Consider the following 18,644-nt stretch of genomic DNA (forward strand, 5'->3'; position numbering starts at 1 on the left):
TAGAACTTAAATACTTGAAAAGCAATTCCAATACAGAATCCACCTAGATTTCATGGTAGTCACCCCTAAACTTTTATAGATGTCTCACGCCCATATAAATCAACTTTATTTATATGGGTATGGATCTCCTCTTTTGAAGCTTCTCAAAACACTCACCTGATTTTCAGATAAATAGTAAACCTCTTAATGGGGGGCATTTATTTTGTCACTTTACATATATTTAAATAAGTTATTATAACATGGAAAAATTGCATAAATAGGTTTGGGAACAAACCCAGTGGAGTTGGTAAACAAAACAAGCCTAGCCAACGGAAACAGAAGGAGGCAGGCTTAACAGATAGAAGCCTAGTAACCACAAGCATTCTGCATCCCATGAGCATCATTTGTTATGTTTTACAGTGTACATGGAGAGCCTCAGTTAATCCATTAGCTCTGTAGGTAAAGATCTGCTAAAGAGAGCTTCTGCTGTAAATTCTGAAATGAGAGCAAACACCAGTCATTGGGTGCTTTCAAGAGAATGTAGATTCAACTAAGTAGAATGTTTCAGTGGACATTTTTGAAGAGTAGAGTGAGAAGAAAAATTGTTTCATAATTCTTTATTATGGCTCTACCAAAATGACTGCATATAGCCAAGGGTATTAGTAAGATATAAGAAATCAAAGTCATTTTATTTTTAGGCATCCAGATAATTTGTTATGTAGTCAGATGACAAAAGAACATAAGCTACATACTTCACCTTCCAGGCAAGCATTTTTTAAGCTAAATATATTTTGAGTATTTTAGAAGTCATAACTTATATTGAACACTATATAAATGCTTTCACATATATAGCAGCTTTAAAAAAAGTAGCTGTCATAATATACTAATTATATTTACATTCATAGTACCTTGAAATAAAATATAAGTTAGTCATTCTCCATGAATAAATTAGCTGGTTTTTCCTCATTTAAAGTATTTTCTAATCCAAACTAGTATTCTAAAGTCTTTTTTGGCTTTAGAATCAGAATCAAGAATCAGGTAATAGCTCAGGCCTTTTTCCTCCAGAAAAGTGTACATACAAACTAGACACAAAATTTTGCATATAATTTCAGTGAGTTTGTAGATCCAAAGTTCTTCAGTGGTTTTTAAGAACCTCTGTTTTAGCTAGTGATCTTATGAGGATAAAATTCTATAGAGTGATTAAGTATAAAAAAGGCACATTAGAAATTACATTGTTTTCAGGCCTTAAGGAATTTAACCTACTGGAATGACTTTGGAGGAATAAGCTCTATTATATGAAGTTTCAGGATTACTTATCAAAGCCTACAGTTTTAAGCATCCATGGTTTTTGTTTTAACTATTTTGATGGATTTTTCCAAAATGTATTACATGCTTCCCTGCCTTCTAAAAAAGAATTCATTGAACGTAAGTTACCATTTTCTAGATGACTTGGGGTTGTCATTGATAATATTACTTATTATGTAGTGCTTTGGTTTAGTGGTGTTTTCAGAGCTGCTTATGGGTATGTGCAGCTGTTTACTCCCCAGCTAAATGCCTTGGACTGCTGTGCTTTTATGTTCCTGTGTTTGCTTTATACAGTTTTTCTCTATCCCCTTTATATGCAGGCTGTTACATTAAATTTCTTGTGCTGTCAGCAAACCATAATGTAACATCTCACACCCACCTTCATCACCCAGCTCAATTTTTTACTAAAATATACTGTGAATGAGGATACAGGTATTGTGTGTGTTAAAATTGTACATTAAGATGCTCTTATGTAAGACTTAAGGACTTTCCTCTATGGAGGAAATGCATGGGCTTTGGATTCTCTGTTTAAGCAGATGTTTTACTTACTTCCTGTTTCCTTGCTGTTCCTGGATAGCCAAGATTCCTAGTTAAATCTCTTGCTACATTTGCTGTGTGACTTTGGTGTCTGAAAGCATGTCTCCCAGATTTTCTATAAATGGCTCTAAACCATTAGGTCTTTTGCTCTGCCTCTTACTGGACGCTAGTATTCTGAATCAAGAGGCACCCTTCATGTTCTGGATCTTTTTTAAAGATAGTACTCAGGTGTTTTGCTAAAGGATCAGATACCAAGAGTGAGAGAAAGGCAAGGGTAACTCCAAGGATTTGAGCTTACACAACTACAGTGTTGAAGTTGCCTTTTTGAAAACAGACCCATGCGTTCTCTATAGTGAAGGAGCTTGTTTAGCCATAACCCAGAGATTTGGTGGGTTTGGTTCCAGACCATAGCAGTAAAGGTAATTAACAGTAAGGTGAATCAAATGAATTTTTTGGCTTCCCGGTATGTATAAAAATTCTTTTTATGCTCTACTGCTATCTATTAAGTGTGTAATAGCATTATGTCTAAAAAAGACAATGTACATACCTTAATTTAAAATACTTTATTGCTAAAAAAAAAAATGTGAACAATCTTCTGAGTTATCAGCAAGTTGTAATCTTTTTGCTGATGAAGGGTCTTGACTTGTTATTTGGCTGCTGGCTACTCAGGGTGGTGATTGCTGAAGGTTGGGTAGCTGTGGCAATTTCATAAAATAAGACAACTGTGAAATTTGCCACATCAATGACTCTTCTTTCATGAATGATTTTTCAAGAGTATGTGATGCTCTTTGATAGCATTTTACAGTCAGTAGAACTTCTTTCAAAATTGGAGTCATTCCTCTCAAACTCTTCCATTGCTTTATCAATTAAGTTTAGGTAATATTCTAAGTCTTGGTTTATCATTTCACCAGTCTTCACAGCGTCTTCACAAGAATAGATTCCATTTCAAGAAGCTACTCTCTTTGCTCATCCGTAATAAGACTCCTCATCCATTGAAGTTCAATGGTCAATCACATCTTCAGGCTCCACTTCTAACTCTAGTTCTCATATTCCTTCCAGCACATCTGTAGTTACTTCCTGCATTGAGGTCTTAAACCTTTCAAAGTTTTCAGTGAGGGCTGGAATCACCTTTCTTCCAAACTCCTGTTAATGTTGGTATTTTGACCTCTTCTTACAAATCACAAATGTTCTTAAGGCATCTAGAATGGTAAATCCTTTCCAGAAGGTTACAATTTATGTTGCTCAGATCCATCAGAGGAACCACCATCTGTGGCAGCCATAGCCTTAAGAAATGTTAAGTATTAAAACTTAAAAGTCAGAATTCCTCCTTGATCCATGGGCTACAGAATGGAGTTGTATTAGCAGGCATGAAATTAATCTCATTGTATATCCTCAGCAGAGCACTTGGGTGACCAGGTGCATTGTTAGGAGCCTTAATATTTTGAAAGGAATGTCTTTTCCTGAGCAGTAAGTCTGAAATATATGCTATACTATGTTGTAAACAGATGTGCTATCAGCCAGGCTTTGTTCTAGTTAGCAAGGCAGAGTAGATTCAGCATAATTTTTAAGGGCCCTAAGATTTTTAGAATGGTAAATAAGCATTGGCTTCAATTTAAAGTCAGCTTAATTTGTTCGTAACAAGAGAGCCTGTCCTTTGAGACTTTGAAGCCTTGAAGCCAGGTATTGACTTCTTTCTAGCTGTGAAAGTCCTAGATGACATCTTCTTGCAATGTACATGGAATATCTGTTGTTTAGTCTTGCTACCTTTATCAGTTATCTTAGCTAGATCTTCTGAATAACTTGCTGCAGCTTCTACATCAGCACTTGCTGCTTTACTTTGTACTTTTGTGTTATGGAGACAGCTTCTTTCCTTCTTTTTCTGCTAGCTTCAAACTTTTCTCATGCAGCCTAGCTTTCGGTGTATCTTGGCTTTCAGCATTCCTTCCTCACTAAGCTTAGTAATTTCTAGCTTTTGATTTAAAGTGAGATGTACAACTCTCCCTTTGACTTGAACACTTTGCCACTTCCAGTCGGCAATGGGAGAAGAATTGGCACAAACAAGCCAGCTGCAAGAGACTGGGAGCAGGGGACAACAGTCAAAAAGACTGCTACCACAAGCAACTCCAGTCTCACTTTTATTGGATAGAAACAATAGCCAACAGAAGGACCGATGAAGGTCAAACGTTAGTCACACATCTTGAGGACAAGTAAGGAGGATAAAGTTTATAGTTAACCAAGCACATTCAAAGGACTCATCTAAAAATCGATGGGCGCTTCTGGGAAGAGAAAGGAGCGATAACGGAAAAGGGAAGCAGGCTGTATTTCGTTCCGCCTTGAGCTGACCCAGTGTTCCCGGGTGCTCGGCTTCAGGCTTCCCTGAAGCGGGTGGCATTTCGCCCTGGGCTGGCCGGGCATTCCATGCTGCCTGGCTTCTGTGAAGAGGCAGAGTTCCGCTCTGAGCGAGCCAGGCATCCCCAGCTGCCCAGCTTTACTGTCGTGTATTGTCCTTCTCCCAAGACCTGTTGCCAGTATATGTTTTTCTTAAGGCCATATCTAAATGTGCTTGGCAACTAGTAAAATCCTCCAGGGGTTATAGTTTAAGTAACAAATTGTTCCAAGGGGCATTGCTTTATCAATTAAGTTTAGATAATATTCTAAGTCTTTGCTTATCATTTCACCAGTCTTCACAAGAATAGATTCCATTGTAGGGTTATTAATTAGCCTGATTACAGTATTGTGTCTCAGAGAACAGGGGAGGACCAAAGAGTAGGGAGACACATGGGAGAATGGCTGGTTGGTGTAACATTCAGAACACGCATAACATTTATCACTTGGGTTTGCTGTCTTATATGGGCATAGTCCATGGCACCCTAGAAGAATTACAATAGTAATATAAAAGATCACTGATTACCATAACAAATATAATAATAACGGGAAAGTTTGAAATACTAGGAGAATTACCAAAATGTGACGCAGACACGAAAAGAGCAAATGCTGCTGGAAAAAATGGTACCAGTAGACTTGCTTGATGCAGGATTGCCACAGACCTTCAATTTATAAAAACCACAGTATCTGTGAAGTGCAATAAAGCAACACAATAAAATGAAGTATGTTGGTATTAAACTAATTCTTTCATAGAAAACAGTTAACTTGGAAGAATATAAAAGACAACTCTGAAGGATTTGACCCTCAAAAATGGGAAACATGTTGGAATATATTACTATATACCTTTTCTCTCTCTGAAGCACTCCTAGCCTGTACAGTGTGAGATGGCTGAAATTTAAGGAGGAAGCCACAGTTTTACTGGCTTGAGGTGTTAGAAGATATAGTTCAAGGCTGCCAGAGGAGGTGGAAATTGAGGAAAAAGAGGATGAGCCTTCCAATCTGTATATGAACTCCCCAGAAATCCTTGGCTGACTTCTTCAACTGTTTACGCAAGGGAATTTCAAAGAAGCTGCTGAAAAGCAGTAACAGGAAGGATTTAAAATGGTGAACAGAAATTCAGTTTCTTTTCTACCCAGAAGAAACATTTTGGAATTTTAGAAGGGCTTAATGAACACGCTGGGGTTTTCATTGAAATAGCAAAAAGGCAGTGGCTCAGCAGTAAAGGCTGTTCTAAGATTAAGAATAAAGTATAAAGCCAGGTCTCAGAGTGACCAATTAATATAACTGTTTAAGGTAAGGTAACTGAATCCAGGCTCTACATAATGTCATTTATTATGTCCAGTAAACAGTGAAACATTAACAAGTTTGAGCAGAAACAATAAAACAAGACACATAGTCAAGAGAAAAAGTAGTCAGTAGAAGTAGACCCCTATGTAATTTTCATGTTGGAATTGCAGACATGAATTTTAAAGATATTACAAGTACTTCAGGCACTTAATGTTACAAACAGTCCTGAGTAAAGAAGGATTTCAGTAAAAGAAACATTAGAAACTATCAGAAAGGATGAATACCCAACTTTTGTAGCAACATGGATGGGACTGGAAGAGATTATGCTGAGTGAAATAAGTCAAGCAGAGAGAGTCAATTATCATATGGTTTCACTTATTTGTGGAGCATAACAAATAACATAGAGGACAAGGGGAGTTAGAGAGGAGAAGGGAGTTGGGGGAAATTGGAAGGGGAGGTGAACCATGAGAGACTGTAGACTCTGAAAAACAATCTGAGGGGTTTGAAGTGGCAGGGGTAGGAGGTTGGGGGAACCAGGTGGTGGGTATTAGGGCACAGATTGCATGGAGCACTGGGTGTGGTGCAAAAACAAGGAATACTGTTATGCTGAAAAAAAAAAAAAACCTACTAAAAGGAATCAAATGGAAATCTAGAAGTGTAGTATTTCAGTTGAAATAGTAAAGAGAAGTTCAGGGAACTTGAATGTAGATTAGTAGAAATTATCCAGTCTGGAAACACGGAGGAAAAAGATGGAGAGAAAAAAGAAAAAGGAAAAAGCAATAGAACCTCAGTGGCTTTTGGAACAATATCAGACAGTCTAACATGGTTGGTGTCAGAAGGAGAGTAGAGAAAGCAGAAAAAATACTTAAATAATGGCCTCAAATGTGGTGAAAAGCATTATTTTACAGATCTAAGAAGGTCAGTGAACTCCAAGTGTGATAAATACAATGAAAATCACACTTAGACATACAGTAATTAAACCAGAGAAATACAAAAAATCTCAAAAGCAGAAGAACAGAGGACAAATTGCATACAGGAGAACAACAATACATTTGTTGTATGTTTATCTTAATGTCTGCAGTTAATCAAAGTCTCCATTCAATTAGGAAAAGAATAATAGGATGCTTTCAATTTGTTATTTTCCCAGGCATCTCCCTAATGAAGTCATGTGGCTCTGTAAGACTATTTTCTCTTTTTCTTTTGCCTTTTTTACATTATACTTTCATAATTTTCTATCCATTTTGTCAGTTTTGCTGATTTTTTGCCCAGCGCTATTTCTTACATATTTGCCTTTTCCTGCATTTATTATTTATTTTGCAAGAGTGCTTCCTCAAGGAATTATTTCAGTAGGCTTATGGCTGATAAATTTTGAGTCCATGCATAATTTTTTAAAAGTCTATTTTACCCTTATTCTTGAATGATAGGCTAGATTTAAAATCACTTTCCCTGAGAACTTTGAAGATACTGCTCCATGGTTTGCTAGTTCCCATTGTTGCTGGTGAAAATTTTGATGTCAGGCTGATTGTGTCTTGATTCTTCTCCCTAGTAACTCTAAGAATTTCTTTAGCCTTCATGTTCTAATATTTTACTGCCCAGTGTGAGATTACGGACTTTTTCCTTCCATGCTGCTCAGCACTTGTTGGATTCTTTCAGGCTGGAGGGTTTTTTGTTGTTGTTGTTTTTGTTTGTTTGTTTTTAATCTCTGGGACATTTTCATGGGTAATTTTCTCCTGAACACCCTGTTCTGTTTCTGGAATTCTTATTAGGTATTGAAACTGATACATCCGTCCATCATGGCTCTTAACTTTTTAAACTTTGTTTCTTTGTCCTTTTGTTTCTTTCTCCTTTTTTACAGTATTTTTGTAGAGTCATCAGTAAAGTCTTCTATTTTAGTAATCACCTTGTAATTCGTTTCAGTTAACACTAGTAACTGTGAAGTTAACTCTATTGACATATGCCTGGGAGCAATATACTTTCTCTACATATGTTATGTTATAACTTGCCCAGAATGAACAAATAAAGCAGTTATAGGGTATGTGATTGTGTATTAAACAAATCTAAAGATAGAAATTCCTGCAAAACTACTAAATTCTCTGGAATCTCTGTGGTGCTACTCCATGTAGATCAGTACCCAGAGGTACTTTATTGTATCCCTCATTTCCTCAGATGTTATTCTCTTTGTTTTATCTTGTCCCTCTTTCAGGGTGCTGGTTTCTCTCATCATTTGGTGATCTTTTTGGTGATTTGTTCATCTTTGTGTTTTTACATTCTGTTCACCTGCTTGAGTGTTCAGTAGCTCACCGCCAGTGATTGTGAGTGAGGGAGGTACAGGACAAACTGCTGAGGGGCAAGGCTGCTTCTTGTCTTCTGGTGTGGCTGTTTTCCTTCCCTCCCGAGGGTTAGCAAATACCTGTGACATGGCACTGCTCTGCAACCGCAGTAGGAACATTACTGCTTAGCCTGGGATATAAACCTCTGTTGACTGCTGCTTAGTACAAGCTAAGGGAGGGGGAGCTCTTCCAGATGCAGCTTACCTGTTAATCATCCTGATGTATGTCTGAGTGTGTGTGTCCTTGTGTCCCCAATACCCAGCTTTCTGTGTCCAGTGATTCTGGCTTGACGCTCTCTTCTGACTACTCCCACTTCTGCAGATGTCTTTTCCTACATGTAATTTGGGCTGTGGCTTCCTTCAGTTTACTCTCCTCCCCCACCCCCCCACCAATGCCATAAATTTGATCTTGTCTGCCTCCAGGAGACTGCTGATAGTCTTTTCTTATTTTCTCATTCACTTAGGATTTGTATTTGTAGATTTAAATGTTGTTTCCTGAGAAAAGTTTTCCCTAACCATCCAGTTTAAAGTAACTTCCCAGCTACTTTCTATCACCTTAGGTTATTTTCATTATAGCATTTATCTCTACCTAATACTTGTCTTTTGTAAGTCTTTCCAGACCTAAATGCAGACTTCATTAGGGGCCTTATATTTTCTGTTTACTGCTGTATCTCAGGTGGTTAGAAGACTCTCTGGTATATACTAGACATTAAATGTATGATAGTTGAATTAAGTCAATTTATTTTTTCTAAAAAATTATACATCACATCTGCTTGAATTACACAAATTTTAGATTTTATACCAGCAGCTGGACTTAATAGCTATTTTAGGTTAACCTATCTGTTCAAGACCCAAAACATTTCTTAACCAAGTAATTTTCCTTGACCAGAAAGCTGTATATGAACCCATGGACCGGTATGAATGTAAAATTCTTAATTTGCAGCACTTCAGTATACAGGTCATTAAACAGTGGGAGAATTAAAGCAAAGCTTCAGTTTTTCTAAGAACATTACAAATGACAAGGAAAAGCCATAATTATATTTGCTTTTAGTTTCTATGACTATATGAGATACAGTATATTCTCAGGTAAATTGTAAATCGAAATGCATCATATCGTCATGCCATATTATAATGGAGCTCCTTTAAAAGGCAAACTCAAATTTCTAAATTAGGTGTAAAGGATTCACTTTACCAAATAAAGTTTTTACTCTTGTTCCCTATATTTCTTAAGAGTAAATTTGGTAGTTCTAGTCATCTGACCACCTAGTATATGATAGTACTAAACAGTTTTTCAATTTAGAATCATTGTTTTCAGGGTTAGTCCTTTAAGTATTAGACTGTTAAAACAGAAAAATCTGCTTAGCAGTCTGATTCACCCATTAATGTGAGAGAACTCCCTCAAAGAAAATTACGTATCTGGGCAAGATACGTAATTGACCAGGCCTCTACTACTAAGTATGGTATTTTTATAGTTCCCATATAATTGTTACAAAATACAGCATTTTAATTTTCTACATCAGGATCAAATTTATTCTCACATTTTTCCTTAAAAATGTTTTTTTTTCCTTAAAAATGTTTTAAATTTTATATTGAAAAAGGTGAAGAGAAAGTAACTTATAAAAAACAAGCAAAATTCATCAGTTCCTTAAAACAAAGAATACTTTCATGTATATCATTTGGAAATCTTTAGGTTACTTATATTCTTGCTGTGAAGAGGATGGCTTAAACCTTACAGAATTAATCTCTTACTTATAATTCTTATGGAAATCATTTTAATTTTGTTCTACTTCTTTTATTATTTAGGCAAAGATGCAATTTACACAATTCCAGTGAAAAACATTCTTGCTGTAGAAAAACTGGAAGAGAGCTCTTTCAATAAGAAAAATGTAAGTTACATGAATAATCACTTAAAGCTTTTTAAATTACACATATTCCTTGATTGAAAATGTTCAAGGTTTTGTATTTGCCATTAATCATTAATATTTTCGTCTTTGACTAGAATTTTCTTAAAATTGTCCATTATTTTTCCTGAAACTAATGTAACATTGTGTGTCCACTATACTCAATTAAAAAATTTTTTAAAGAAAATGTTTTAGGGGTGCCTGGGCAGCTCAGTGGGTTAAAGCCTCTGCCTTCGGCTTGGGTGATCCCAGGGTACTGGGATCAAGCCCCACATCGGGCTCTCTCTCTCTGCCTGCTTCTCTGCCTACTTGTGATCTCTGTCAAATAAATAAATAAAATCTTTAAAAAATAATTTTTTTTTATATAAGTAACAAAGTACATTGTTGTTGTTGCTTTATATAGTCTGCCTAGCCTATTAAGTTAAAGGTACTTTTCTCAGTACTTCTCTAATCTGACCTTTCAAATCTTTAATAATATTATAGTCCTAGCCAATCTGTGCAATCTTATATACTGTATACTCAAACCAATCGGGGTGATTTCCCATTTCTCTGTATTCTCCCACTGCTTTGTCCTTACTCATACTTTTTCCTCCATCCACAGTTCCCTTCCTTTATTCCTATTTATATGATAGTCCATTCTTTGGACATGTTTGACTTCTAAAAATTACATTCTGTTGTACTGCTTAGTACCATGTGACTCAGATTGTCCTTGGAACTAATTTACTTGAAAAGTAACTATTTGTAAGATATCAGAGCTGCAGTTACCTAGCCAAGCAAACTGTATTTCTCTTATATACCTTTTTCTGTTTGTACTGTGTTGGTTTTTTAGACTCTGTTTCTAACTTTTTATCTTAATTGCATATGAAGATGTTCCAAGTAATACATATGGAGAAACCACTCTATGTCCAGGCAAATAATTGTGTAGAAGCTAATGAATGGATAGACGTACTCTGCAGGGTGAGCCGATGCAATCAGAACAGGCTCAGCTTTTATCATCCCTCTGCGTATCTCAACGGAAACTGGCTCTGCTGTCTGGAGACTAGTGAAAACGCTCTTGGCTGCAAGCCATGTACTGCGTAAGTTTCTTTCTGATTAAAAAAAGCAGTGTTTTAAGTGTGGTGTATCAATAGAATGGAATATTATCAGCCATAAAATGGAATAAAGTATTGATACATGCTGCAACATGGATGGACCTTGAAAACATACTAAGTGAAAGAAGTCAGAAACAGAGGCCATACTCTATATGATGACTTTGATATAAAGTATTCAGAATAGGTAAATTTATAGACAGTAGATTAGTGATTGTGATGGCCTGGAGGGAGGGTGGTTTGGGGAGTGCTAAAGGATACTGGGTTTCTTCTTGGAGTGATGAAATTGTTTTCAAATAAGTAGTGGTGACACAAGTCAAAAAAAGTGCGGTTGGCATAAAAAGACTCTTAATCTCACAAAACGAACTGAGGGTTGCTGGGGTAGGGGGATGGGAGAGGGTGGTTGGGTGATGGACATTGGGGAGGGTATGTGCTATGGTGAGTGCTGTGAAGTGTGTAAATCTGGTGATTCACAGACTTGTACCCTTGGAGCTAGTAATACATTATATGTTAATAAAAATTTTTTAAAAAATAGTGGGGTTGGTGGGGAGCACCATCGAAGTAGAGGCACAAGCCTGAGCAAGGAAAGACTTCACATTCTCTTACTAATTGTATGGAAAAGCCATTGTACCCTTATGCACTTAAGAAGAAATGTATTGCTTTTGTGATGAAGCATAGGTGTTACAAAAATGATTTCTCTTAGATTGGATTTTGGATTAGATTTCCACTAATGACCTCTCTTGGCCCCATTTTATTAAATTGACAAATGAGACTAGATATCTGAATTTCCTTCTGCAAAGTTCTGAGGTTTTGTTTTTTAATCTCAAGTCATCAAAAGTTTTTGGCATGTTAACAAAATGAAATGTTTCAATGTCTTTAATTTCATTTTTACCATAGAGGGGTCCCTGCAGACATCCAAATAGATATTGATGAAGACAGAGAAACAGAAAGAATTTATTCCCTTTTTACCCTCAGTTTACTTAAGCTGCAGAAAATGGAAGGTAAATATACTATTAGAATATTTTTATATAGCCATGATCCTTCATTACCAATTCCTGAAGTAATTGCATAGTTTTACCAAAATGTTACTTATGTGGACATTGATAAACTCCCAAAGGGGTGTTTTTCATAGATACTCACGAAGATACTGTTTTTGCATAAATGTGTTCATAATTAATGAAATGAAAGTATGTGGGTTATGTGTGCATTACCAGGGGGAAGTCTTCCTAGCTTGAGACACTCAAATAGTTCTTATTATACTGAAAGTTACATTTATGGAATTTAGATTTCTGATCAAATATTGTACTGCTCCTTTTAGAGGCTTGTGGAACTATAGCAGTCTACCAAGGACCACAGAAAGAGCCTGATGATTATTCTAACTTTGTAATCGAGGATTCTGTAACAACCTTCAAGACAATTCAGCAAATAAAAAGCATCATAGAGAAGCTAGATGAACCTCATGAAAAGTATAGGAAGAAAAGATCAAGTAGTGCAAAATATGGGAGCAAGTAAGTATTTTTAAGATACTTTAAACATGTTTTTAAACATTGTTTGAGATTCCAGCTACTACTCTTTACTCAAACCTGACAGGCAGGTTCCTTCAGGTTTACCTTCGTCTTTCAAGACCCTGCTCAAAACCTCTCTTGTGCAGAAGCTCCCCTGGCCACTCACCCAGTGATCTTTGTTTTTACAGTTCTGCTGTTGTTTCATTATGTTGGTGCTGTACTTCATCACCACTTTTAAGGTTAAAATTAATTATTTCATTAAATACATAGTAGCTTTTGTTTTTGTTTTGTTTTTACCCTTACTCTTCCAACTTAATATCTTCCACACTGTCTTATATATACTAAGACTGAAAAAGAATTAGCCATGAAAATGCCAGAAGTGCTAGTCGATTATACAAGTCACATTCTAATTGGTTCTTTGAGTCCATCTCAGATGTAGGTGACTGTTACAGCGGATGACAGCAGGAGCATCTAACACTTCATCAGGAGCTTAGTCCACCACCAGGCACTGTACCTATTTTACATCATATTCTGTAGAGTGTATTTAGAATCTCCACTGAGGTGGCTTAACCAATAGGAAAATTTTTATTTTAATTTTTTTTAAGATTTTATTTATTATTTGAGAAAGAGAAAGAGCATGAGCTGGGGGGAAAGGCAGAGGGAGAGGGAGAAGCAGACTCCTCATTAAGCACAGAGCATGAAGCAGGGCTCAATCCCAAGACCCTGAGATCATGACCCAAGCCAAAGGCAGACCCTTAACCAACTGAGCCACTAAGGCATCCTACAAGAGAGGAGGACATTTCTTAATATCACAGATTAAGTCCTAACTTCTCTAGCCGGTTAGACCAGCAACTCAGTATTGTTATCATGGACCATCTAGACACTTACCTGTCCTCAAAAGGTGATTTCTGTCATCCTCAGCTTTGTCCCTTCATGGTCATGGATGAGCTGAAACAGTTCATGATTTTTTGTGTAGTAGTATCCAGAGGCAGAAAGATGTTATTTCCTTCTAAGAGAAAAGAACCTTATCTAAAGTACCTCTAGCTTTCCCTGGAACATAGGGCTGCACAGTATCAACACTAGGATCAGAGTTCCGTTTGCACGAGGTCAATAGGGAGGAGATAGTTCTTAGACCACAATATACACTGTCTCATTCATCCTCACATCAGCCCCACGTGGTTATATTCCCACTTTACAGCTGGAGAAACTGAGGCTTGGAGATGTTAAGTACTTTGCCCAAGGTTTTACCGCTAATTAGTGAGGGGGCTTTGAATCCTGGCCCCACTGTTTTAAGTGTTCTTAAAATAATGTGATCATTGGGGCACTTAGGTCGCTCAGTCATTTGAGCATCTGACTCTTAGTTTCAGCTCAGGTCATGATCTCAGGGTCATGAGATTGAACCCCACCCACCCACCCACCCAGGCTCTGCTCTGGGTGAGGAACCTGCTCGGGATTCTCTCCCCCCTCGCCTGTTCGCTCTCTTTTAAAAATGTGATTATTAATTATATTTGTGATTTATGAACAATAAAAATCAGTTTGACAGATACAAGTGCTCCCTAGATAGAAGGTTCAGTACATTAAAAAGTTTATTGTAACCATCCGAATCCCATCTTCTCTATAGTAGTATAATTGGTTCTCTTCCCACAGTGCTAATACAGTTTTCTTGAAGTCCCCAGAAATTTCCATTTGAAGTCCTAGCCAGTGCTTGACCACTCTTCTTTTTTTTTTTTTTTAAAGATTTTATTCATTTATTTGACAGAGAGAAATCACAAGTAGATGGAGAGGCAGGCAGAGAGAGAGAGAGAGAGAGAGAGGGAAGCAGGCTCCCTTCTGAGCAGAGAGCCCGACGTGGGACTCGATCCCAGGACCCTGAGATCATGACCTGAGCCGAAGGCAGCAGCTTAACCCACTGAGCCACCCAGGCGCCCCTGCTTGACCACTCTTCTTAGATAGTACCTGTCCCTTGCCCCTGACAGACACACACACCCTACCTTTTCCCACCTTTATTTTTCTCTATTAAAAAGTATCAGTCTTGGGGCACCTCAGTCGATTGGGCATCTGCCTTCCGCTCAGGTCATGGTGCCAGAGTCCCTGGGATCCGCCCTGCCTTGGGCTCCCTGCTCACTGGGAAGTCTGCTTCTCCCTCTGCCCTTCACCCTACTAGTACTTTCTCTCTTGCTCTCTCTCTCAAATAAATGAAATCTTTAAAATATATATATATATATATATATATATACACATACACACACACAAATATGCATATCAGTCTCTCAGGGTGCCAAGGTGGCTCAGTAGGTTGAGTGTCCAGCTCTTGATTTCCACTTGAATTGAGATCTCAGGGTTGTGGCATCGACCCCCACCTCCATCTCCCCACTCAGTCAGAGTCTGCTTCTCTTGCCCCTCCCCCTGCAAACATAGGTGCTCTTGTTCCCTCTCCCTCTCTCTCCCCAACCAGAAGTAAGTAAATAAATAAATATATATATATTTTTTTTTAAATCAGTCTCTTGTGCAAAGTAGTTTCCTTGTTCGTTTTACTTTCCCTATAGCAGAAAGTAAGCTCCATGAGAGAAAGGTTTTATCTATTTTGTTTACTGCTATATCCACAGCTCCTAAAATAGTGCCCAGCATTTAATAGGTGATCTATAAATACTTGTTGAATTAATGAAATAAGACTTTGAGAGAGATGCCTGGGTGGTTCAGTCAGTTAAGCATCTGCCTTCAGCTCAGGTCATGATCTTAGGTTCCTGGGATTGAGTCCCACATCAGGCTCCTTGCTCATCAGAGAGACTAGTGCTCCCTCTGCCTTTGCCTGCCGCTCCCCCGGCTTGTGTGCACGTATTCTCTCTCTCTGACAAATAAATAAATAAAATCTTTAAAAAAAAAAAAAAGAAAAGAAAAGAAAAGACATGACGAGAGATTATCGAGGGAAAATTACAAATACTTAATGGATACTGTAAAATAATTTGTCACTTTTTAAAATGCTATATATTGGGGCGCCTGGGTGGCTCAGTTGTTGGGCGTCTGCCTTCGGCTCAGGTCGTGATCCCAGGGTCCTGGGATCAAGCCCTGCATCAGGCTCCCTGCTCAGCAGGAAGCCTGCTTCTCCCTCTCCCACTCCCCCTGCCTGTATTCCCTCTCTCACTGTTTCTTTCTCTATCAAATAAATAAAATCTTTAAATGTTACATATTCTGACTTTTGAAAAATTGTTTTATTTTCTAGGGAAAATCCAATTGTAGGAAAAACATCTTAGAGTGTGACCAACTGGTTTAGAGGAACTGGAAAATACTGTTTTTGTTGGAGTTTGTCAGTTCATCGTTTATTTTGTTCCTGGTATTTAAGAATGAACATTGGCTTCAGTGTCACCTATATTCACATTGTATTTAATATTTAATAATTGAAAGTAACTGTTTGGGAATCCTGCTTTGATGCATTACTAGAGAATTTGAAACTCAAGATTCCTTCATATCTTATGTCAAAAGCCATGTATCTGCAGCTTCTTTTTAATAGAAAGAATCTTCCTAAAGAAGCTTTGTAACAAAAGGAGAACTCCTCCATAGCAAGAAACCATCTCTTCTTGTAACACTCCATGTTCTGTGGACTTTTCACTACCATTAGTGCCTGTTCTATACTGCCAATGTTATGTTTTACATAATCCAATCCATGACAATTCACAGCTTTCCATTTAGTTCATCTAGACCCTCCCTCTTCAAAAAGGAAAAAAAGATTTTTCCTTCCATCTGTTAGTCATGACAGATTATAGTAGGGACTTTTGAAAACTGCCAGAGCATCCTTGAAGGTTGGTAGATCCTTTTGCCTATTTAAAGATGTAAACAGAACTCAGGAGGAATCAGGGAACATGTACTGTTGTGTGCATCTTGTTTACATTTGGGATGAGTGATGGCAGATAAAATACAGTGAGACCACTAATTTTTTTTTCATTGTTTTAAATATCAGGTACTCGTTTTCTTGATTTGAAAGTTTGAATTAACATGACTTGTAAGGACATCTCTTCTGAAAAAGAAGACACAGTAGTCAGTGAAAAAAGGTGGTGGGAAAATCACTTGACTTCACCTGTTACTCCATGTTATTATAAGGGTCACCATAAGGACACCCTTCTCCTAGTGTGAGGGTGAGAGCTAACTCAAGAACAGTCACTAGGCGCACTTTAATAATCTGGGCTGCCCCAGATTATACTTTAGATACTCTGTGGTATCTAATCTTTATGATCAGTTGAATGATCAGTGTTTAAGTCTAGAAATAGTGCTTTCTTGAAAATGTTTATATTTCATTGCTGTTTTCTTATTGCCTGCTAGCCAAATGGAGTTTGGGCAAGCAACGTTTGAATCCTCTTTTCCCCTAATAATTTACTTTTATCCTAAAAAACGTAATTGTAAATAAGCAGTCGAAGCAAGTTGCCTCCTTGAAGTTAAGAGGGATACACGTTGCTTCATCAGTATTAAAAAACATGGTACTCTTATTTTGTCTTTTAAAATTTAAAATATTTTCTAAATGTGGTACTTTGAATCCTGGAGTATTTACATATTTCTGTTTAAAACTGTGACTTATTAATGTAAGTCTAGCTAGTAGTGCTTTTTTTTTGTTTTCCTGAGCATAAGCTATATATCAGGATACACTTTGCCAATTATGTTATTGGTAATTGTTTTTAAATTATATTGTTACTAGGGAATTTTTTTAAAGACCATTGACACACAATCAAAGTTCGTAAGTGATTATAACTGAGCAATGTATTTCTCTAAATGACTTGTGAAGATCATTCTGTTTTATTTAAGAATTGGTCCTAGTCTCCATTATGGTAGGTTCATTCCTAGCCCACCTTAAAGACAAATAAAATTATGAACAAATAAAATTATGAACTTGTGTGTTCCATAAATTACACTGATTTATAAATGTGAAAGAATTTAACAATTTAATAAATTTCTCATTGCTGAATTTCATTCAGATTGAAAGTTTTTTTTAAGAATCTGAGATGCCTACCTGAAAAGGACATGTGAGCATTGCCAAATACCGCTTGTTATTCTTTAGTGGCTGTTTTAGTCCTCTGCTCTTTTTCAAGGCAAAATAAATATTTTTTAAGTATTTCTAATACCAAATCCCCAGTCATGATTGCTTTTAAAGATCATGGCATTGTCAAAGGGACCAAGGCTATGTGAACACATAACTCTGAATTTGAATTCACATGACACTTTTAAACAGCCTGTTTGACTGGAATTAATCAACTTAAAAGAGGTAATGTGAAATTAATTTTTTTTGAAAGTCTACTGAAATAAGAGACCGTGTCAGTAGGACCCTAAGATAACCTAGGTACTTGCTTCCAAGGCTGTCATTCCTCTGCTGTTACTATGAGTACTTGATCTTTGCTACCAGATCTGCTTTCTCTGCCTTTTCCACACTTGAAGAAAATACATGACAGCTCACTTCACCCTAAAAACCTGAAAACGCTTAGAAGGAGAGAAAAGATGATTTGGAGAAACTCTTTCCGTCACTGCCACTTCTGGTTCTTAGTTTAGCCATTTCCATCCGTTGCAGTTGTGATCTGTTCCTGTTTGTTGTGGATTTTTTAAGTTTGGTTTTTTAATATTCATTTAATAAAATGATGGCAATAGCAAAGTTTTTTTACCCCCAGGAATATAATTTATCAAATTGAATGATTTTGTTTGCCAAAGAAATATGTTTATAATGTCATGGGTAATGGTTAAATGTCAGGACTAAATTTTCCTTATTATTAAAAAAAATGATGAATGATATGGCTTTTGTTTGTTTCTGAAACCTAATTTCATTCATTTATCAGAAAGGCTCTTTCATGCCAGGTTTTAGAAAACAGGTTCCCTCCCCCCTTTTTTTTTTTAAAGTAAAAGCACCTTTAATTTGCTCTAAATGGTACATCCTGTAATGACAATGCTACAAAAAGCCTTTTTGGTGTCCTTACAGTATGCTAAAAATACAGGCTCATTCTAGAGTTAAATTACCTGTCTTGACCGATATTATCTGCTTCCATTTTTATTAACTTAGAAATTAATATGTTGCTAGTAAATATTGATTTTTACAGTGTCCAGTTTGAATATGTAAGTTATCAAAACTTAATGTAGTGAATTTGTATAACCATGTTGTATTGTTGAGAATGTATTTTTATTTAAATTTTATTTTCTTATCAAGAGTATTATAAAAATTTAAAACTTTTGTAACTGTCGCTTGGAAATAACTCAAATAAATTACAAGAAGCCTGTCTATTCTCTGTGAGACCTTACTTTCTTACTGATTTAGGAATTCTTAAAATTATTGTACCTTGCCTGCTAGGAAGGGAATAGC

The 18,644-nt window shown here is 36.8% G+C and overlaps 1 protein-coding gene across 6 annotated transcripts in view; it reads left to right on the forward strand.

Annotated features, from left to right (window-relative positions):
* The window catches only part of RASA2 (RAS p21 protein activator 2), a 142,182-nt gene that overhangs the window by 115,201 nt on the left and 8,337 nt on the right, over window positions 1-18,644 (forward strand). For 4 of the 6 annotated variants that reach the window (XM_045088454.1, XM_045088455.1, XM_045088451.1 and 1 more), the window contains 5 exons: window positions 9,626-9,708; window positions 10,591-10,799; window positions 11,709-11,812; window positions 12,130-12,319; window positions 15,537-18,566. In XM_045088454.1, coding sequence (XP_044944389.1) covers window positions 9,626-9,708; window positions 10,591-10,799; window positions 11,709-11,812; window positions 12,130-12,319; window positions 15,537-15,567 — 617 coding nt within the window. In that variant the 3' untranslated portion in view covers window positions 15,568-18,566. Of the gene's footprint in view, window positions 1-1,392; window positions 1,405-9,625; window positions 9,709-10,590; window positions 10,800-11,708; window positions 11,813-12,129; window positions 12,320-15,536; window positions 18,567-18,644 lie in introns of those variants that run through there. The other 2 variants (XM_045088453.1, XM_045088450.1) reach the window with 2 other exon arrangements.

The sequence above is a fragment of the Mustela putorius genome, unplaced genomic scaffold (genome assembly GCF_011764305.1).
Source record: "Mustela putorius furo isolate JIRA1106 unplaced genomic scaffold, ASM1176430v1.1 tig00003834_pilon_pilon_pilon, whole genome shotgun sequence".
Classification (NCBI taxonomy): Eukaryota; Metazoa; Chordata; class Mammalia; order Carnivora; family Mustelidae; genus Mustela; species Mustela putorius.